Source organism: Equus quagga, chromosome 1 (assembly GCF_021613505.1).
Source record: "Equus quagga isolate Etosha38 chromosome 1, UCLA_HA_Equagga_1.0, whole genome shotgun sequence".
Taxonomy (NCBI): Eukaryota; Metazoa; Chordata; class Mammalia; order Perissodactyla; family Equidae; genus Equus; species Equus quagga.
This window is the reverse complement of record NC_060267.1, coordinates 15,753,992-15,776,978: the sequence shown is the minus strand read 5'-3', so window position 1 is coordinate 15,776,978 and position 22,987 is coordinate 15,753,992. Positions and strand designations below refer to the sequence as shown.

General features: G+C 41.4%; 1 protein-coding gene across 2 annotated transcripts in view; it reads left to right on the top strand.

Annotated features, from left to right (window-relative positions):
* The first annotated feature begins 3,748 nt into the window (after positions 1-3,748).
* EIF4B (eukaryotic translation initiation factor 4B) overlaps positions 3,749-22,987 on the top strand; it is a 29,417-nt gene continuing 10,178 nt past the window's right edge. The window contains exons 1-8 of one of the 2 annotated variants that reach the window (XM_046661810.1): positions 3,749-3,870; positions 11,497-11,634; positions 13,005-13,213; positions 15,767-15,883; positions 17,750-17,804; positions 18,460-18,594; positions 22,358-22,495; positions 22,606-22,779. In XM_046661810.1, coding sequence (XP_046517766.1) covers positions 3,858-3,870; positions 11,497-11,634; positions 13,005-13,213; positions 15,767-15,883; positions 17,750-17,804; positions 18,460-18,594; positions 22,358-22,495; positions 22,606-22,779 — 979 coding nt within the window. In that variant the 5' untranslated portion in view covers positions 3,749-3,857. The remainder of the gene's footprint in view (positions 3,871-11,496; positions 11,635-13,004; positions 13,214-15,766; positions 15,884-17,749; positions 17,805-18,459; positions 18,595-22,357; positions 22,496-22,605; positions 22,780-22,987) is intronic. The other variant, XM_046661817.1, reaches the window with a different exon arrangement.

Sequence of the window (22,987 nt, the reverse complement as noted above, 5' to 3'; positions counted from 1 at the left end):
CTAATGGCAGAAACGTGGCAGGTCTTCTGGTGAAGGTTCAGCCACTCTGGACCACCTTGGGCTGGACCACCCACATCAGTACCTTTTTCCAAGTTTCCACTCCCCTCCAAAATCTGCTTGTCTTTGTTCCACAGCTTTTAGATACTGGTGGGGGTTTTTTTTTCCCCCAGAGTTTACTGTTGTTTTCTACAAGAGGATTCATCCACTGGGAACTTATTTACTATACCAGAAACAGAACTCCTATATAATCCAAATATATGCTTAAAATTTACCTGATACATTCAAAACTCAGCAATAAAAAAAAAAAAGACTTTTATTTTGGAGAAATGCACATCTTTAAAGCAGTGATAAATCTTGTTTTCCAGCAATGAAACACCAAATGGATCCAGACATGTAAGTCAACATGCTGTATAACTTTTTGAAAACCTCTTCAATAAATGTAAATTCCTTGAACGTCTGGCTTTAGCACCAGCAAATAGGTACTGAGCACCGACAATGTTCCAGATGTTAATGCACGGAAAGCACAAACATAAACAACGTGGATACTGCCCTCCAGGAGCTGACAGACCAGGAGGGAAGGCAATTCAAGGAGGAAGGTGGCAAGGGCCAAAAAGAAGGTGCAGGCACAGTCCTGGGGGGGCTCAGAGGAAGAAGCTCAGAAAAAGCTTCCCGGAAAAGGTGATGTTTGAAGAGCCCCGAAGGATAGATTTTATTGTTGAGCCCTTCGGTGGTGAAGGAGGAGAGTATTCCAGGCAGAGGGAAGAGCAAAGGAAAAAAAAAGACGCAAAGCTAGGAAAGCTCCAGGTATACATGCCGAAACATAGTAGACGAGGTAGGACAGTAGGAAATAAGTGTGGAGTACACACAGCCTGGAGTGTCTGCCCAGGCCACAGAGTGTCATGGAAGGTTTGTCAGCAGGAGAATGTGTTCAGACCTATGCTTTAGGAAAACACATCTGGTAGCTACTTATTACCTGGACTGAAGCAGGGAAAGACTAGACAGAGACTCAGACGAGTGGTGCAGTGGTCAGGGTGAGAAATGACAAGGGAAATAAGAGGAAAACGGAAAAGAGGATATGAATATAAGAGACGTTGCAAGTGTCAGGCCCCAGTGAGTGATTTTCAATAACCAGTTTCTGACCCACAGAAACTGAGATAATAAATGTCTGTGGTTTTATGCCAATAAGTTTTAGGGTAATTCGTTATACAGCAATGAATAATGAAGTTTATTTCTTCCAGATTTCTTCAGAACAAATGCTACAAAGTGATTGTCATAGACCCACTTTTCGATTTTTACAGTTTTCTTCATTTATAAGAAGTCTCTGGGAAACTGGAAAGAACATGGACCTGCTAAGACAGTCAGCTCTGGGTCTGCAGCTCTGCCACTTGCTGGCTGTGTGCACTTGGGGAAGGTACTTATTGTTTACAAGCCTCAGAGTCATTATCTAAAAACAGGATTAATAACATGAACCTTAGAGGGCCACTGTGAGGCCTAAAGAAGCTAGTTTGTTAAGAGCTTGGTATAACCCTGGGATATATCAGGTGCTTAGTAAGGGAAAGTCTTTCCCTACCCCACAGGTCCCTATCTTATCTGGCTTTTCTTTGAACTTTCTGAAATCTCCTCTCTCCAATGGTCAATGCTTTTTTTCTTAATTCTCTGATACCCTGATTCCATTTTAATGATCCAAACCAGAAGAAATACAGAATCTCGGGCCTCACCCTGGTCTTACTGAATTGGAATCTGACTTTTAACAAATTTCCAAGGTGATTTTAAGCACATTAAAATAGGAGAAGCAGTGGACTAGTAGCTCTCCCAAATTTAATACAGCTAAAACAGAACCCACACACTCTCACCGAACCTGCCCCATCCCAGGCTTTGCCTATTAAGCAAATGGCATCACCCAAGTGTTCATGCCCAAAACTCGGGAGTCATCTTTGATACCTCCCTTTCCCAAGCCCTTCACATCTAACCAGTCACCAAGTCTACTTCCAAAATACATCTGCATCTATCTCCTTCCATGTCTACACTCATATCTAAACCACCATCTTCTCTTACCAGGATTACAGCAGCCAGGGCCAATTTAGCCAGTGGGCACAGCAGGCACAGTGCTTAGGCCCCACCATACTTTTAGGACCCCGCAAAAATATCTTAGTTTATTTTAAAATCACAAGAAAAAAATAAACATTTAGGTCAAAGAAAACGTTTTACTGTACAACAGTAATACATTTGTCTTTATACCACACAATAATAAAATATAATTTTCAGTATTGTTTTTATGGAGAATGGGGCAAAGGCGCCTAGAGTCCACGAAAAGTCATAACGGGGCCCTGGCAGCAACCAGCTTTTAACTGGTCTTTCTCTTCCATTATTGCACGTGTATAATCCACTCTCCATTCGTAGCCTGAGTAATCCTGTTCTTCTTGTTTTTAAATTAAAGTATGACTTCTACACAGTAAAGTGCACAAATCTTAAGTGTACTATGGTGATGAACTTTTACATAAATATACACTCATGTAACACGTCAAGACACCAAGTAACCTTTTTCAAAACTTTATTTCAAGTTATGACATGCCCTTGCCTAAAATCCTTTCACGCTTCTCCAACCCACATGGAATAAATTCCAAACTCCCAAACCTGGTTTACAAAGCCTCACACCATCCAACCGCTCCCTGTCTCTCAAACTTCATCTTGTACCACCCTCCCCCTCCCCCACCATCCTCCAGCTACCAGCCTGTAAATTCCTCACCTTGCCAAGATGCTCCTGCCCTGGAGCATTTGATTTAGTGCGCATCCTCTGCCCTCTCCTAGAGCTCTTCCTAAAGACGTCCACAGGGCTGCCTATTTCTAACTCATACCTCAATTTAAATCTCACTTCCTCAGAGGCCTTCCCTGACCGGGCAATGGAAAGTTGCACCCAGTCACCCGTCATCAAATCACCTGAATTACCTGCAGCGTGCTTATCATTTCTAATACTTTATTTATTCACTGCTTATTGCCCGTCTTTCCTTCACTGGAATATAACGTCCTTTGGGGTGCTTTTGTGATCTCTTGTACCCAAAAAAGCCAGTACCGGTGCCTGACACAGGGTAGGAGCTCAATGAAAATTTTCACTGGATAAACACTAATAAATGATAAAATCTAGCATCAGCTACGGGAAACATGGATAGCACTCGGCTGTGAAATCAGGGCCTGAGTTGGACTGAAGCTAGTCAGTAAAACGAAGGATTAAACGACGTAAAAGCCCATGGCAACTAAGTGTTCAATATTTGTTACTTATTCCTTCTAAACATGCCCAATTAAAAGGATCCTGACGCGGGCCCACGGGCTTGTTTTGCTTTAACAAAACGTGATTTTAAAAGAAACTTCGTAAATAAGCCACAGCTGTTATTACACCTTAAAAAAAGAAAGAGAGAAACCTAGAATCTTCCCCTCCAGAAAATCAACCACGGCACACGGGTTCTGGGTTCCAGCCGCCCGCATTCCGGCCCGAGCCGCGGAACCAGCAAGCGCGGTCCACACCTTCCGCCCTCCCCGCCGGCCGGAAGTCTGCGGATCGGAGACCCCGCCCCGGGCTCAGACCCTGCCCCTCGGCCGCGCGTTGCCCTACGTAAAGCGTGAGGGGTTTCGCGACAGCCCAGGCCCCACCCCTTTGGCCACATGTCGCGCAGGTCTTCCCGTCGGACGCCGCGCCACCTCCTCGCGCTGCTTTACGAACCCGGAGCAGCGCCGCCCCGCCTCCTGTGTCCCTCCTCACCTCCCCGCCCCCTCCCAGTTTCGCGTCTCCCAGCCCGACGCGCCCGCTATAATCACGTGACTGCCTCATCCGGGTCTTTTGCGTTCTCTCTCCCTCTCCCAACATGGCGGCCTCAGGTGAGTGAGCGGCCGAGCGCGGCCAAGGACCGCGGTCCGAAGCCACTCTCCGAACCTGATCCCTGAGTTCCCTGGAGTCGGGGAGCAGGCGTCACGGCTTCCCTTCGGGTTTTGGGGCTGCGGCAGGCTGGCGGCTTGGCCGTGTTAGGTTATCGCCTTGGGATGTTTTGGGGGGAGGGGAAGGTGTCCTTCCCCTCCCCCTCACACCCTTTTCACCCCGTCCTCGCGAGGTTGGAGTGGGGCGTGATGGTGGGCTCTGGCTCGAGTTGGAGTGAGCAGGAGGCGCAGAGAGATGTGCGGGAAGCGGGAGGCCTTCTCGTGGCCGGGAAGCGCTGCGCCCGCGGGAAGGCGTGGAGGAAGGGAGGAGGCGGTTGCCGCGCGGACGGGTGCACACTAGACCAGGTCTCCGAGGCGCGAGGCCGTTGCGGACGGGAGGGGGGGCAGGGGAATAAAAGGGGGGGCAGTTAGAACGCGAGCGCTAGTCGGTGGAGGGGCGGGGGAAGGCGGCGGTGCGCGTGCGCGGTAGGGAAGACCTGGGTAGTGGAGACAGGCGCGCCTTGAAAGCACGCGCGCGAGCCCAGATGGGAAGGTTTTCCTCGTCTGTGTTGCTTTCCTTTATGTCCTTCCACTTTCTGCTCTTCTCCTTTGAGAGGGTGGCCCGACCCCTGTGTTCTCCCAAGGGTAAATGTGTTAGGTTTGGAGGTTGAAGCTGCTGGAGTTAGGTGGGGGTAGGGAACCCAGTGCGGTGCGCCCACGTGTCGGCGGAGAGGAAGCAAGGGTGGAGACGCAGATTTTTTCTAGGCTTTTTTTCTTATTCAACACATACTTACTGAGCGCTAACTATGTGCCAGGCGCCGTTCTAGGTGTTGGAGACACAATGGGCACAAGATCAAATACCTTGACAGCTTCCGTTTGGGTTGAATTTTGATAGTTCCAGTGGTAGAGTTCAGCTCTCTATTTTTTTTAGGTAAGTGCGTAACTACTAGAGAGTGCTTTTAAAATAATGCCCGGGGATGGAGTTGGTTTCTTTTTTAGACTTCTTTGGGGGAGAGAATGTCCCTGTCATGCAGGTCTATTTGCATTTCTGATGGACTTAAGGAGCTGTGCAACATTTTGTGGCATGAATTTTAGTTTGGGGGTATAGTTTCTTTTTCCTGGCATGACCCTCCATTCTACAAAACATTTGTTAAACCCTGCTATCTCTGGACACTCATTTCTCGCCAAGAATATATCTTCTCTGTTATTACGTAGGAAACTAAGGATTATGTATGTCTTCGGAAGATGTCGAGGCAATTGAAGTGCATTCGAGCATAATTCTTTTCATTGGCGTGGCACTTGACCAAACGCTTTTATATATGTTGTCTTATTTGATCCTCTGTGAGAGAATGTAGGCAGGCGGTGGTGTCTCCCAGCTGAGGAAATGAAATTTTGTTCAAGATCTCACTGCTTGTAGGTGGAAATCCTTCAGACTCCTGACTCTTTTCCATTATCAACTTGGAAATAACAAAGTTGGCTTCTGTGTCATCATAAGTTTGAGATGCTCCCCAAAAGCTTCCTCTGAAGTAGATTACTTATTTGGCCTGGATTTGCCATCCTCATGGCTTAGTGTATAATTTAGTGAAAAGCCTGTATGACCTTTCTCCATACCTTTTGTGGAGTTTTTACAGGTGGAAGACATTAACTCTCCGTGTACTTCATTTTACAGTGAAGTGGAATTTGCACTGGGTGAAGGGGTTTGCTTAGTTTTTGTCCCCTTCACCTGCTCTTCCGTATTTACTCTACCCCCTTGGAAGCTCTCATCTCCTTTAATTCCGTTCCAGAAATCTTTTTAGCTTGTGTAGGATATGTGAGGGACACGATGCTAATATCTGAGCACAAGGTTACGTCCGATGGTGTGCCCTTGAAGAATTTGAGATTTATCACATTTCTTTCCCTACTTTGAATCTTCTGATCGCATGGACTTAGTGGAGTGACCAGGATTCGCAGATCTGGCTGTTTTGATGAGACTATAAAATTCTTAGTGTATTTTCAGTATATTCTTTGATAATGCTCAGTGTCTTGTTGATCTTATATAAGTCTTATATATTACATGTTCTTATATACTCTCAGTGAAAATACATGATAAAATTTCATAGGCCTTTTCTGCTGTTAAATGAGACTAGAAATTCTTTGCAGCAGCTCCAGTATCCATTGTGACCCATTATTGACCTTCAAGAACTGAAAGTGTCCTAGAGCTGACTATTGAATCTGCTCTCCTTGCCTGTAGGAATCAAATGTGTTTGAAGACAGGTTAATGTTTTTTGAGACTAAAAAGCTTTAAAATTGGAAATAGTGTGTGGATGCCCCCACAATGCCTTTCACTTGCGTAACACTTCAAAATGCCATTGTATGTGGCATCTTGTTTATTTTCATGGTTGCCAGTGGTTGTTTTCATGAAATACTGACCCTTATAGTTAAAAATAGTTTCAGTGATCGCCATTGTATGCTCTTCACATACTACCTGTTTTCAGATCGCATCCTCTGCCATATATTTGTTATTGTGGGAGGAAGATACCCAGATTCAGAAGAGCAACACTAAAACTCCTTATAAAAATTCAAGTACAAATACAGAGAGTAGTGTCAAAGTAAAACAGTGTTTCTAAGTAATGTCATTGTAAAAAAAAAAAAGTCTGTGCTTTGAAATCTTTCTCTACCGTATATGTATGGCTTGAGATAGAATACCCTACTACTTCATATTAATCTCACAACACTGTAGAATTTGTTCTCCTTTCATGATGGTAGGGGAAAGAGTTCAGAGATTTTTTTTAAAAAACCAAGTGCTTGTAATTAGGTATGTCTATGTACATTTACAAGTGCACATACCAAAGTCAGTTTCTTAGATTTGTAATAGATATCGCCATGGTCCTAATGGTAGGAAAATGCCCAAAGCAAGAAGTTATTCTTGAATTTTTACAGCTCATCTCTTACAGAGAAGTTCCAAGTACTTTGTGTAGTGGTTAGCATGATGTGTGTTAAGCACTTATTTTGGGTTTTTTTATGTAAATGACCACATTGAGTGTCTGTGGAGAGGTAAGGAAAGGGCAATATGCCATTTTCCTCAGCGTGTCAGATGAAGAAACTGGGCATTGCGCTCAGCTGAACACAAGGGGGAAGGGTGGGTGGGGCTTGTTCGTCCTGACAGGGTTCTCTGCTGTGCTGAACCAGAGCGCAGTGAGGCGAGGCTTGCCTGGTGAAGCCCTCTGTTGTGCCTGGGCGTAAAAAGCAGGGTGGTTAGTCTAGTTGTAGGTGCTCTGGTCTTTGCCTGGGTTGACTGCATTTATAAAATATTGTTTCTTTAAGGAATCATTTGTTAATCATTAATTAGTTTTCAATTCTGGAGAATTTGGCAGGATTCACTTCCCAAAAAGGAACACCTTACCCATTAGCAGGCATCTCTCCTCCCTCTCCTACCACGAGTCTACTGTTTCTTTGTATACGTGCTCGGAACATTTCCTATAAACGGAATTGTACAGTACGTGGACTTGTGTCACTAGCTTCTTTCACTTAGCGTGTGTTCATGGTTCATGTGTTTTGTAGGATGTCTGGATACTCGTTCCTTTTTATTGCGAAATCCGATACATGGACATCTACATTTTATCCATTCATCAGTTGATGGGCATTTGGATTGTTTCCAGTTTTTGCCTCTTATGGATGATGCTGCTGTGATCTTGTACAAGTTTTTATGACACTCTGGCTTTCTTAGCCTGTAGTTACTAAAATATTTAGAAGAGTTGATAGCCCCATAAAATAAGTGGGATTTAGTCTGGCAAGATCTAAAATTAAGAAATTAATTTTTGACAAAGCCTCGCCTGAATGGTAAGAGTTGTGAATTCCCCTTCCTAAATAAGAGATACTAGTTTAAGAAAGATGCAGGAGTAGGGCTGTATTGTACAAAAATAAGCTTTATTGTTTACAGTACTTTAAGATATCCTTTGTTTTGAAATAAAGAACCAGCAGCCAGTCTGTAGATTTTATCACTCCAGTATCTATCAATTGGTACTTTTATTGCTAATACAATGGAGTAGTAACAGGAAAACATTCTGAGAAAAGTAAAGGAAGCATATTTTTTACCTGCTGCAGCCTGGCAATCCTGAAGACTCACTTGCCGGCAGTCACTTTTCTGCTGGTGTGCTTTATAGAGGGCTAGCATTTCCTTCCTTCTCTTTGTCCTTTTATTTATTGATGTGAGAACATCACTTAGAACAGTGGTTCTCATCCCGGGGGAATTTTGTCTCACCCACCAGGGGACATTTTGGCAATGTCTGGAGGCATTTTTGGTTGTTACGGTGGGGTTGGGGGTTGCTACTAGCCACTAAGGTGAAACCTGGGGGTGCTGTTAAGCATCTTACAATGTACAATATAGCCCCCACAACAAAGAATTATACTGCCTAACATGCCGAGGGTGCAGAAATTGGGAAACTCTGAGTAAGCTGGTTAGTTGTATTTATGTATTTATCATAACAAACCCTGTTTGTTTATTAAGAAGGCCACATATGTATTGTCTCTTGTTTAAGGACTTGTAGACTTAAGTTTTGAGAAGTGCTTTTTTTGTAAGACCTTGTAGTTACCTGTATGAGTATATGAGGAGCTTCACAAGTACCTAGTACTTGTTCAGTAAGTTAGGGTTGTAATTGAGGCAGCAGGCAGGGGATTTAATAAAATTTCTGGGACGTGTTTTTTCCCCCTTAGTGTGGGTTTGGTTTTAAATAATTGGGACCTGTTTTGTTTGTTTTAGGACGTTATTGGTTTAACTTTTTAACCAATTCACATAAGATTTAGAGAAAATTAAGAGTTGGCCAGTTCAGTCATTGTGGCAAGAGATTAATACATTTGGAGCGTTGGACAACACTTTACATACTTAGAAAGAAGAGAACACTGTTGAAATCCTAAGCATGTAATGGGCCTAGGTGTTGGAGGAGCAGAGGGCGTGGAGGATTTAGATAACATTATTTCACAGTTGTAATAAAAACAGAGCGGTGCAAACGGTACCTGCTTTAGGTTTATTGGTTTTACATGCTTTTTTTTTTTTTTTTTTTTTTTTTTTTTTTTTGGTGAGAAGGATTGGTCCTGGGATACCATCTGTGCCAGTCTTCCTCTATTTTGTATGTGGGTTGCTGCCACAGCATGGGTTGATGAGTGGTGTAGATCTGTGCCCAGGATCCAAATCCGTCAACCCCGCACTGCCAAAGCAAGCGCACTGAGCTTAACCACTACACCACCGGGCCAGCCCCTGATTTTACTTTTTATGGGCTAATTCCTTTAAATCTGCTACTGATACTGTGACTGAGTCAATGCTGTTGCTAGATTTTAAGAAACGTAAGTTAGAGGTCTTGTGAAGGAATTTTAGCCTCTCTTTAAGTGACAACCATTTGTCGTGCAACAGTGGTTTCTCAACCAGAAGTTTTTGGAGGAGGGGTGACAGAAATCAGAAGGGAAGGGGAGGTGTTTAGTATGAAAAGATGTTGTAAAACTAACAGTGCTTTAACTTTTTTAGCCATGATATATAGTTTATTGTTTTGAAATTTCAAATAACATTAAAGGAGAATGTGATATTTGTTTGTCAAGGGGTAAAAATTGAGAAACCCTGACCTAGAAAGTTGATTTAAGCCAATATCAGACCAAAGGGCAAGCTAATTCCAGATTCTGCTGTTTTGGTGTTAGATATGTATGTAGAACAGAGGAGAAAGAGACACCTTTAACAAATTCTTATTCTTGTGTTGAACTTGAGCTTGTTGTATGGACTGACCACCAGTTCTATTTTTATTTTCCTAATGACCAGACAGGTTAATAATTGGGTATTAGGCTGATGCTACTAGGTTAAGCCCCATGAGAGTGAGGATCTCTAGGTAGCATCATACTAGTTCCAGACACTTATTTTTTAATTAGAAGATATGGAAAAGACTAAAATAAGCCTATACGTTATAAGTGTACTACCTTAGAGAGATGCTTTATGTCTTGTTCAAATTAGCTGATTAAAATTTCCCCTTGGCCTTTGCATGTGAGCTAGGGGCAATATCAATGCTACAGAACCCAGCCTCTGCATAACTGCCTTCTTTCAAAGCGTAGACTAGATTCAGAATATAATCTGGTTGATCATAAATGATACTTTTGGAGTAGGATTAGTAATAAGTCACATGGGAGAAGCATGGAAACTTCATATTTAAGGCCGTCTTTTCTCTGTAATAATGCAGCTAACTTCATCTGGTTTGCACATTGAGACCATAATACTTGAGGGTCATATTATGTCTAGAAGGCTGTTTATAGCATTCATAGCAATCAAGTCATCTTTATTTTCTGAAAGTTGGATTTTAAAAGAAAGGCAGATACCAAGTGAGAGCACAATCTTCAGTTAAGCAAACAGTGCATCAAGATACAGATTCTTAACTCCTCTCGGAATGAAAAGTGGATGAGAATTGGAACCTGGAGGGGGAACTGATGGTTGTAAACGCCATGAAACGGATCCTTATTAAACAAAGCTGTTTGCTTCTCATGTAGCGGCTGCTCTTGGGGACCCGTTCTAGAACTTAGAACAGTTAGTCCTTGGGTTCTCCTGCATTAGCTGCTGGCTAGTGGCGGCTCTGAAGAAGTTCTGAGGGCGTGGTAACTAAAGAGCCCAGGTCAGTCCACTGTAAATGGAGCCATTTGGAGATTCTTAAAGATTTCATAACTATGGAAAACATTTAAATGTGTTGATTCTTAGGGATTTCTTAGGTTTTCCCTTTAGTATCCTGTCTCATCTTCATATGTGGTGTTAAGGTAGGGAAGGAGGTAATTTTTTTCCTAGAGCGCAGAGAGATGCAACTGTGTGTCTGTGAGTCTTACCATCTGAACTCTTTGAGATGATGGTGCGTATACCGTTTGACCGTGGTCTTGGTGGCCTGCCGTAGAACTAATGACAAGCTGCTGAAGGCCGGGGCTCCTGTGAGAAGAGCCCTAGACTTGTATCCAACCCTGGGGTTTAATTCTAGCTCTGCATCGAATAGCGCTGTAACTTTAGGATAGTCTTTTAACCTCTCTGAGACCTGGTTTCCTTCTGTGTAACTGATAGTAATGATTCCTCCCTCATGTGGTTATTTTACAAGTGTCAGACAATCCTCAGGTGTCATATAGAATATCTTGTTAGGGCTAGGGATTTTGTTTTATTTCCTTGTATCTCAGGAGCAACAAATGTAGTAACCTGTGTCAAGCACGAGTAGTTGATAAATTAAAAATCTCAAATGTTGTTATGAGTGAAGATAATAGGAAATAAAAGCTTACCTCCACCCGTCTTACTCCCCAGAGGGGACACTTGAAAATCCTTCTAGATCCTTTCCTGTACATATGGTTAATGTGTGTGTTTAAACAAAGGGGACTCATGTACTCAGCAGCTTTCATTTTTTAACTTCTTGTTGGACTCTCTGTGCCAGTGTGTTACACTTTCTTCTTGTTTATATCTGCATAGTATTCCTTTATATAAATGTGCATAATCCAGTCCTTTGGTGGTCCTTTATGTTGCTTTCTTTATAAATATATTTAACAATAGTGCATTGTACAACTCTGAATACCTGAGTATTGATGAGTGATCTGTCTCTTGCCTTTTTAAAACAGCAAAAAAGAAGAATAAGAAGGGGAAGACTATCTCCCTAACAGACTTTCTGGCTGAGGATGGAGGGACTGGTGGAGGAAGCACCTACGTCCCCAAACCAGTCAGCTGGGCTGATGAAACAGACGACCTGGAAGGAGATGGTAATTTTTCTTGTATTTTCCATCATGCTTGGAATTTTCATTATCTTCTAGATAAAACCAATTCCATAATAATGGTTCACACTTGTAATTTGAAAGGAACTTACTCATTTTGTAGAACCTCAAATCTTGTTTGTATTTTATAGAATTTTAGGTTTAGGCTGTAAGAGTTTGTGATAGGGACTGAAGTAGTGATTCAAGAGAGCTTAGTGCTAGTTCTGGCTCTTACGTTGACAGACTTTTCTCAAGATGCTATCCTTTTAAGAAAGCCTCATTTTCTCGATTTGAAATGTAAAGGCTAGGTTATTTCTTTTTAGGTATAAAATTCTATGATGTCCTCATAAAGTGATATTGCAGTGTAATCTATAAGCTGTTTATAGTCAGTCAAGGGATAATGTGTTCTAGGAGCTGTCAGTCTTAAGTCAGAGTGTCCCTGGGTAAATGAAAATGGGCTGAGGAAAAGTAATGGGAAGAGTCAAGTGGTGGGAAATTACAGAAGAGTCATTGGAGCATCATTTGGACAAGCTCCGTGCCTTCAAGGAGTAGCCAGGAACAGGCAGGAGCCATACAATCGTTGGGTATGACGTAATCTGATCACCCGTCCTTTTCATCTGAAAGCTTTCATTGCAGACTGAAGAATACTTTTTCTTTTGTGACCTATTTTCATAATAAGAAATTTCATGTAGATTGTACTTTCCCTAAGTGTTGATACCTGAATTGCAAATTCATGAGTAGTGCTATGGGGGTAGAATTTTATTTAAAAAAAAACAAAAAACGGGGAGGGTAAACCATGAAGAAAACACTTTCCCCAGCCAAAAGGTAGGAATATGAGAGAAGTCAGTAGTGGTGAAATACCTCTGGAGTGAGAGGGACCAGGCTTGAATCCTAGCTCTGCTAGGACTGCTGTCTGCTGCTCTACCATCTGTGTGGCCTTGGCAAGCTCCCGAATCTCCCTGAAATCTGAGTTTCCTTTCCTGTGGAATGGGGAACAACCTCCCAGGATTGTTAAAAAGCTAAGATGGCATACAGTGAATATAAAGTACCTGGCACATGGTAACGTTCCATAAATAGTAGTTGATATTCTCTCATTTCTTTGCTGCATAAGGAATAAGAGTCACCATGATTCTGTTAACAAAAGCCTGGCCCTTTAAAGGCTTTCAAGTACTTAGAAACAAAGAGATGGTACTGAATCTTTCTGCATTGCTTTTCTGATTGTAACATTTCAGAAGCATTTTCTCTCTGTGAAGTGCCTTTATTATTGAACCCCCACCCTTCGTATTGGTTTCTTTCCTGATACAGCTTATTTCATACTTGACACAATGGCAGTAAGGGAAGTTGTCTCTTAATTTCTTGACTCCACTTTTCTATCCTAGTTTCAACCACTTGGCACAGTAATGATGATGATGTGTATAGGGCACCTCCAATTGACCGGTCCATCCTGCCCACTGCTCCACGGGCTGCTCGGGAACCCAATATCGACCGGAGCCGTCTTCCCAAATCGCCACCCTACACTGCTTTTCTAGGGAACCTGCCCTATGATGTAACAGAAGATTCCATTAAGGAATTCTTTAGAGGATTAAATGTAAGTATAAAGGTTATAGGCAATTAAAATAGATATGGAGGGTAGTGTATTGGTAGTGACTGGCTCTGAATTTCTATGTTGAGGACAATTCTGAGGTTGTGTCAGTCTTGGAAGAGATGGGAATATAATTGATTAAATGGTGTTTGGCCATTGGCTGAGAATTTTCTCATCCAACATCAGTTGGACAGTCTTACCAGCAGAGTTAACAGTACCTTATTGATAACAGAGATTCTCTCAAAAACCTATACCACTTCTTATTTAAAAACTTAAGGGTAGTATACCCAGTTAAATGTCGAAAGGTGGGAAGAAAGTTTCTTTGAACTCAGCCTTTCTGTTAGTGACATTCAGGCTTAATCAAAATTACTTTCTCATTTTTTATGTGAATATGTTTAACTGAGCAGATGTGTAGTTGTGTTAACAGTTTGTTAAGATTGTTGTTAAGGTTCTGTGGGCTGGGTGCCACATGTAATGGAATTTACAGTGTTTATAGGCTTGCTTAAAAACCAAAATGTTTGGAACACTGACCTAGAAGATTCCAGAAAAAGTGAGTATAGAGGTACTCAGAAGTGCTTTTTCCAAACTTTGATTAAAAAATATTTAGGACTTAAAAAAATGAGAGGATGAGGAACAATTTCCAATTCTGTTGGTTTTTAAAAAGTACCTTGCTTCTAAGAATCTGCTCCTTCCTTCGCTGTTACTGTTTTTTCACTCCTTTCCTAGATCCTGTTCTCTGCACTGGGCCGCCAACTTCTGTAACTGGCCTTTCTGATAGGACCGTTCTGACTGACATAAGTCCTCTCTGTAACGATGTAGGACAACTAGCAGGCTGGTCTGTCAGGGCCTCACCTTTATGCTCTAGAACCGACCTGTAGATGCTTCCCTCCTTCAGATTTTGTTCCTTTTCCTACTCATGAGCTGAGTTAAACTAGATTTAAAAGAGACTGTAACAAAATCTGTATCTCACAAGCCAAAATACAGTATCCAGTCAGTGGTGTAGAAGATAAACTTGAATATATGCAAAATAGTGAAGAAATGAAGTTAATCAAAACGGTAAGAACACAGAAGACTTCAAAAAGATGGCAAGAAACTAGTCTAAAGCATGTGGAAAAGGTTCTGAAATTGGAAACGGAGAATGCATACTCTCTTGTAAACAATAAATATAAATTAGTGCCAAGGAATGTTTTATGAAACTTTAAAAGGAAAGAATCCTGGAAACTTACAGTTAGAAAACACTAGTTAACCTCGAATTAAAACCATGTTAGGGGCCTGCCCTGTGGTGTAGTGGTTAAGTTCATGCACTCCACTTTGGTGGCCAGGGGATTGTGGCTTCGGACCCCAGGCACAGACCTACACACTGCTCCTCAAGCCTTGGCATGGCGGTGTCCCACGTACAAAATAGGGGCAGGTTGGCATGGGTCTTAGATCAGGGACACTCTTCTTCACCAAAAAAAAGACATTAAAACCAAGTTAGTGTGAGTTTTTTCCTGTGCTTCAAAAAGTGAAAATTCAGGGGGCTGGCCTGGTGACGCAGCAGTTAAGTTCACATGTTCTGCTTCAGCTGCCCGGGGTTGACCGGTTCGCATCCTGGGCACGGATATGCAAGCCATGCTGTGGTAGGCGTCCCACATTTAAAGTAGAGGAAGATGGGCACGGATGTTAGCTCAGGGCCAGTCTTCCTCAGCAAAAAGAGGAGGTTTGGTGGCAGATCTTAGCTCAGGGCTAATTTTTCTCAAAAAAAAAAAAAAAAAGTAAAAATTCAGTGGTTTGCCATCTTAGAATTCAGCAGAGGGAGTAGGGGTGAGGGGCAGTTACAGTCCAGTGTTTGATTTCAGCTAGAGCTATTGTTAATATATGAAGACAATAACATTTCTCAGATAAGTTAAGGTCTCCAAAAAATACACTGCCCAGAAAACTTTTTGGCAAAAATTGAGTCAAATTTCTGAGCAATGAGAATTGGACATATGTATTAAAAACCAAGTAAAATAAAAGCATAAAAAGATGGCTAAAATAAGCTAATTGTGGACAGTTGCTCTTAATTGGAAAACAACTAAAAACTAGAAATGTAGAATGAGGCAAGTCAGGGATACAAGGAGTACATTGAATTCGTGTTAGCTTTTTTTTTTTTTTTTTAAGGTTAAATTTGATATCGTTGAAATTGATAAAGTTTAACAGGGCATACAGTGAAGTCTCTCTTCTCTGCTTTTACACCAGTTTTCTTCCAGGAGACAACTAGGTTCTTGTGTATTCTTCAGAGAAATTCATTGCACATACAGTGGTCAAAAAAAGAAGACGGGCCGGCCCTGTGGCCAAGTGGTTAAGTTCGTGCGCTCCGCGTTGGCAGCCCGGGGTTTCCCAGGTTTGGATCCCAGGCACGGACATGGCACTGCTCGTTAGGCCGCGTTGAGGCGGCATCCCACATGCCACAGCTAGAAGGACCCACAACTAAAATATACAACTGCGTACTGGGGGGATGTGGGGAGAAAGAGCAGGGGAAAAAAAAGACAAATGAAGAACATTGAATTGGGAAATATTTTTGTTTCTTTACTCCTTCAGATCAGTGCAGTGCGTTTACCACGTGAACCCAGCAATCCAGAAAGGTTGAAAGGTTTTGGTTATGCTGAATTTGAGGACCTGGATTCCTTGCTCAGTGCCCTGAGCCTCAATGAAGAGGTAAAGAAAATAGAGAGGAGGAATTTGAGGGGTGGGAGCTTAACAAGTCTCGCTTATCAAACTGCTATTTTTTTGGCTTGCGTCAGTATTTCAAAGATTCTCATAATATCTATACAGAAAAGCCAAGATTGTTTAACATCGTAACTCTTAGCATTCAACATCTAGCAAGTGACCCCTCAGTTCAGCAAGGTTGGCAGGTCTCAGTAATTCAGGGAGGTACTTAAGCGGAAGATGGTAGAAGAAACCAACCACACTAGTTCTTTAATAGAACCTCACATTCATTCACTCAGCTTTGCCTCAGCTCTCATGGCTTTTTGCTTTTTTCAAAATAATCTGACCAGATCAAGGCAAACAAAAATCCTATTAATCAGTTTGGTATTAAAAGGGATTATCTCAGTTTCAGGGAAGTAGTAGTGCTTTTTGATAATTTTAAGAGGGTGCAGAAGCATTTCTCACTAGAGAGTCATTTGTAATACATGCTCCTAGGAATCTCTGAGAGGAGAGTGACAGTAAACATTCAGTCCTTCTGCTTTTTATCATTGCCCGTAGGTGTTTTCTATCCAGACACACTAGGGTTCAGTAGGGAGGGGAAATTCAGCTGTCAGTCCATGAGGGGAGTGGGGGCGCTCTCTGATTGTAACATGGTGACTTGAGTGAGTGGTGCCATACGCTGATTCTTAGGCTAGTCCAACAGGATTTTAAAGCGTTTAGTTACCTGTTAATGAAGGAAGTTTCTAATCCAGGAACTGCTTTTTTTCTCTAGTGACTTTAGAAATCTAACCAATTACATGTGGAAAGAAAAAAGGCTTTTTTCCTCTTCAAATTCCAAAAACCCCTCATTGTGGAGAAGGCAGTTTCCACTGCCGTCTGTGCCATAATTCTATGGTCCAAATCTGCCATTTGACATGATTGAAATCAACACCTCTTAAAATGTTTTTCCTGTCTAATAATTGAGTTGCCACCATGATAATCTGAAGGAAGTGTCAGAGATAAAATTCATGTATGTAGTTAAATATATGAAAAGCTAAAGCTGTTCCCAAGTCTTTCTTCTCAGATCATTTTTAGATTTTATTAACATTACTAAATTTTGACTTCTCGGTCTGGATAAGAAAAAGAATACCATACAATTGTTATCTGAAGTTTGCTAGATTAACTATTATGTAAAATGGTGTCATGGGCCAGACTTAGGAGTTACTTTGTGTTTAGAGATTTTATCAAGTTGGTATTTAATATAATTCCAGATGTTTTTAACTAAAATTCACTATTATCCTTCTTTAACTCTGGATTCCATTATGAAATGAGGAAAAATCAGTAGAATTAGTTGGGTTTAAAGTATACAAATAATAATGTGGGAAAAGGAAGTCAGAGGGTATTCTGGAGGAACTGATTTATGCAAAGGTAATACTGAGTGAAAGAACTCAAGGTTACAGACAGGCCTTGCTTTATGCAACTTTGTTGGTGCATAGTAGGGGCTCCTTAAATGCTTGAATGAGTAGTTGCTGTGGACCCAAATATGCTTTTTATTTAATTGGTTGTCTGGAGATTGTTTATTTATTACACTTGACAAATTACCTTCAGTAGTTAAAGAGTTTTATTCTGTGAAATCTGGCTTTATAAAAATATTGACAATTGGTGTGACAGTCTTTTAATCCCAACTTAAACTTGTTTATTCTAAGGGGTTATTTCAGTTTTCAAGTCTTTATAAAGGATTCTTTAGCCAACAACTTGGAGTGTTGGCTAGATTACAGTGTTTTTCCTTTATCTTCCTTCCCCCAGTGCCTCTGCTATGCCCCGACGTTCAAGGTCACTCATAGGATTTGTGCATAATGGGGCAAAAGGTTGGTTAATGTGGTCCTATGCTCTCAGTCTCTAGGTAACAGGAGAATTCGAGTGGACGTTGCTGATCAAGCACAGGACAAAGGTAAGAAAGCTGATGGAAATTTTCCTGTGTTGTTATGGCCCTAGGATGACAAAGCAGAGGTGCCCTTTCCAAGAAACTTTTAATAGAGGTAGATAGTGTAGGCCTACCTGCATATAGAGCACTCCTTCTCAACTGAGGATGATTTTGCCTCACAGGAAGCATTTGTCAGTGTTTAGAGATTTGGGGTTGTCACAACTGCAGGGAGTGCTACTGGCATCTAATAGGATCCAGGGATTAATCCTCTAATGTGTAGGACAGCCCCCCACAAGAAAGAATTATTCAGCTCAAAATGTTAGTAGTGTTGAGATTGAAGAACCTTGATTGACCTAGATGAACCTTAAATATGTAATAAATAGATTAGGTACTTTGAAGCACATTGGACACAAGAGGGGCCTAGTTCATGTATGTTTCAGGGGCTCCTGGCCTGTACAGAAGATGAGACAGATTAGCATTAAGCCATCAGAATAGATGTGAGCAAATTAACTGCCCGGTTGAGCTGAAGTCTGCGCCGATGGGCCCTGGGGCAACTTCACAGTGGCACTGTGATATGAGAGAGAAATATAGTATATTGAGGCGGGGTTTCTGTGCATGTGAGAAACACTGGGCAAAAGTTTTTGTGAGCTAACTTGGGGGGTTTTGTTTTTTCTAACTATAGACAGGGATGATCGTTCTTTTGGCCGAGATAGAAATCGAGATTCTGACAAGACAGATACAGACTGGAGGGCCCGGCCTGCTACAGACAGCTTTGATGACTACCCGCCCAGAAGAGGCGACGACAGCTTTGGAGACAGTAAGTCCGTTGCGTCAAGTTAGTTTCTTCTGCGTTCTGGGGGCTGTTTTTAATAGGATGAATGTGTTAATGTAGGTGATCGCATTAGCAGATAGAAAGGGGGGCAGTAGATAGAGGAAAATTTTTTTTTTTTTAAGATTTTTTATTTTTTTCCTTTTTCTCCCCAAAGCCCCCCGGTACATAGTTGTATATTCTTAGTTGTGGGTCCTTCTAGTTGTGGCATGTGGGATGCTGCCTCAGCGTGGTTTGATGAGCAGTGCCATGTCCACGCCCAGGATTCGAACCAACGAAACACTGGGCCGCCTGCAGCAGAGCGCGCGAACTTAACCACTCGGCCACGGGGCCAGCCCCAAGGAAAATTTTTGATATTATACAAAGGAATTGATAGATACAGAAGAAGATTTTATAAATTACTAATTTTTTTTAAACCTTATCAAAGAATAAAAGCGATGTTTCTCTCTTTTTTTTGAGACAGTAGTTTATAAAAACCCAACATATGCCACAAAGTAAGCGACTTGAACTAACAAGAGCTGGGAAGGCTGCTGGGCTCAGAGCAATATACAGAATTGGTTGCTTTACTAGCAACAAACAATGAAAATGTAATTTTTTAAGATACCTTTTAAAATAAAATTCATTCTCTTAAGAAATACTAAGTGTCTACCATTTGCTAGATACTGTTCTAAGCTCAGGATAGAGCAGTGAACAACACAGAAGTTTTGTCCTCATTGGACATTGTTTATACTGGAGGAGAGAAACAATACGCAAATAGGTAAAATATAATTTAGAGAAGAGGACTAGAGAATGTCGTGGGGTCGGAGTTGGGGTGAATTACAGCGTTTACATACACCACCAAAGTTTAACAAAAGCTTTGTAAGACCTTTATGGAGAAAATCATGGAAATACATGAAGAAAGACTCAACACTTTATAATTTTAAATGGAAAGAATCTGCTGTTCATTAAAGAAATGACTAAGTAGTGGTTTGTCCACATAATGGAATACTTTATAGCATAATGTACATGTGACAATAGGGATAAAATTCAAAACCCATTCTTATGAGCAGAAAAGCAAAAATGTGTAAAAATTGGAAAACTATCATACAGTGTTAATACATAAGTTATAAAAGTATATGCATAGTGATGTAATCACCCTTATGATTGTGGATGTAGGGTGGAAAGAATCCTTTAGCTGCGTCTGTAACATACTACTTTAATGTTTAAAAACTGAAATATACATGGCAAAATATTGCTATCCACTAAACCTAAGTACAAGGTCGTAAGTCTGTTATAATTGCTTCTATACTTTCCTGTATCTTTGAAATATTTTATAAGTGAAAAGAAATGGACAGTACAATTTACATTCACAAACGTTATAATTTTGTGAGACACCTAGTGAGCTCTGTACGAAATAGAGGAAGCAGTAAAAGATAGAATTCCTACTTGAAGAGTCTTCCTTAACCTAGTAAGATGCAGGAGGAGGAAGGAGTGGGGTTATATCTGATTTCACGAGTCTCTGTGCCCCCACGAGCCTTGGGGAGAACTGCCTGAGGTACTTCACTTCAGCGTTTATGCGGAGGTTCTATTGTTAACAGGAAGAAATGGCTCTTGAAAGAAAAAGCAGTCAGACCAAGGGTCCTGTTTTGAATCAAGGGACCATGACTATTTCTCACCTGAAACCTTGAATTTAGAACAAGCAGGATGGATAACAAGAAAGAGTGAGCATGCTGGTGTTATCCAAAGCTGCTAATTGTGAGACTTGCGGTTATGGCCCCAGAGTCAGCTCTGCCAACGTGTCAGAGATCCCAGGCCCTATCGAGAGGTTAGAGACTCCATCCAGACACTGGGCCCGTAAAAGACACGGGGTGGGGGGCGTAATATACTAAATATTACTGAGAAATCTCAGCAAACACTTGTGTATTTCCTGGCTGACTGTCTTAGTAACCGCATACTAATTATGGATTGATCTGTGTTTTTTCAGTGCAAGCTTATTATCATTTTAATATTATTTAAAATAAAATCAAGTATAGAGTTTATCTGCCTCTCCAGAAGTTCTCCACAATTTGTCCAGAAAGTATATTTCAAAATATACACATGGCTGATTTTTTTGTTTTTTGAGTTCTGTTTTAGATTGTCTCCTGTACATAATTGTTTTACTAACATTAGCGTGTCTTTTAATTTATAAAATTTAAACTACCAAGGAGTGAATGAATGTCCACATAGAAAAAATGATGTTTCCAAAATGAAATCATTTTTAAGAGGAAGCAGTCATAAAAATGAGATCCCTGTTTGGTCTGCACACGTTAATTATTACTCAAAATGTTTTTAAAGTTTTTCTAATTAGTAGGTTCATGTTTAGAAATTGAGATTATTTCACACAAAAATGTGGATTCCCAGCTTCTCTCAGAAAATTGGAAGATCTAGCAAATCAGCTGAAGCTAAATTGCCACTACCCCTTGTAGAAATGACTTAGGCTGTCCAGTTTGCACCTTGAGCTCTGACATTCTTTTACACAAATTTCTGGCATTTAGGGGCCTCCGTTACTGGTACTCGTGAATGTGTGTAAAATACAGTTTATAACATACTTTATTCAAATGTGTTGTGAAGAAATTTAGTGAATACATTTCTAATTCAGTGTTTAATGGTTGCTTTGTGCCCTCTGACTTATTTAACCTATAGCTTGTGCACTCGACAACTTTAACATTATAAACAGCATCGCAGTAAACCTCCTTGTACATGTGTTTGTAGAAGATGTCCAGGTGTTTCCTTGGGGCAAATTCCTGGAATTTGAATTGTTGGCCTAGAGCACATGCATGATTTAACAGCTTTTAATGTGCAGTTTTAAAACAACTTTCAGAGCGTTGGTGCTATTTTGAAGTCAGCAGTAGGGCACAGGAATTGACTTCTTCCCCTGAACTTTGCCAACACAAGATGTATGGTTTGTTTACTCTTCTCCATTTTGGTGGGGAAAACATTGTCCTATTAATTGTAGTTTCTGTTACTTAAGGAGAAGGTAATTAACCCATTGTTGTCGTCTGTCGCATATGTTTTTCTCATTTTGTTCACCTCCAATTTGTGTGTCTATTTCCCTGTGCTAAACTTTTTGAGTGGTCTTTCATTGGTTCTCTAGTGTTGAGCATGGAAGATTCCAACTATGTTTTCTTTTGGTGTTTTGTGCTCACATTTTTTAGTGTTTAAATCTTTAATCCTGGAAACTCATAGGATATATAGAGATTTTTCTCTCCTAACTCCCTCCTAAATTGTTGGCACAGCATTTATTGAATCAGCAGAGAAAATTTTTTTTTTTTTCCTTTGAAGATTGCCACCTGAGCTAACAACTGTTGCCAATCTTTTTTTTTCTCCCCCCCGTGCTTTTTCTCCCCCAGGCCCCTAGTACATAGTTGTATATTTTAGTTGTGCGTCCTCCTAGTTGTGGCATGTGGGACGCTACCTTGACGTGGCCTGATGAGCGGTGCCATGTCTACGCCCAGGATCCGAACTAGCAAAACCCTGGGCCACCGAAGCAGAGTGCGTGAACTTAACCACTTGGCCACGGGGCCGTCCCCCAGAAAATTTTTTAAATCAAATAAATACCAAGAAAACTTAATTCGATACAAATTCTTCCACTTTGAATATAATGTCATGCATTTTTATAAAAAGAGACACAGCAGTGAATGTAAACTCATAAAATAGACCTAATGGGCTGTCCTCTTTCTTTCTATTAGTGGTGTCAAAGAAAAAGGACTGGTGTTACCTCTTTTCTCTCTAGAATATCGCGATCGTTACGATTCAGACCGGTATCGGGACGGGTATCGGGACAGCTACCGCGATGGCCCACGCCGGGATATGGATCGGTACGGGGGCCGGGATCGCTACGACGACCGGGGCAGCAGAGACTACGACAGAGGTCATTGTAGACACCGCTCAGTTATTAATTGTTCTCTTGCAAGAAGTCCTTTGTTGCCTTTTTTTAATTTATCTCCAGTCTGATGGTCACAATTTGGGATATATTTACAGGCTATGATTCCAGGATAGGCAGTGGCAGAAGAGCATTTGGTAGTGGGTACCGTAGGGATGATGACTACAGAGGAAGCGGGGACCGCTATGAAGACAGATACGACAGACGAGACGATCGGTCATGGAGCTCCAGAGATGATTACTCTCGGGATGATTATAGGCGTGATGATAGAGGTAATCTTTTTTTCTTTTCTTTTTTTTTCCCTCTCGATGCAGACCACTGGAGACACTTGATTGGAAAATTTTCTGTTAGGTTTCAAACCCCTTAAGTGGGCACAAATAGAAATTACACATTGTAAAGGATGCAGCAGGGCATAGTAGAAAGAGCAGTGGATAAGAATGACATAGTGAGGGGCCGGCCTCGTGACCACGTGGTTAAGTT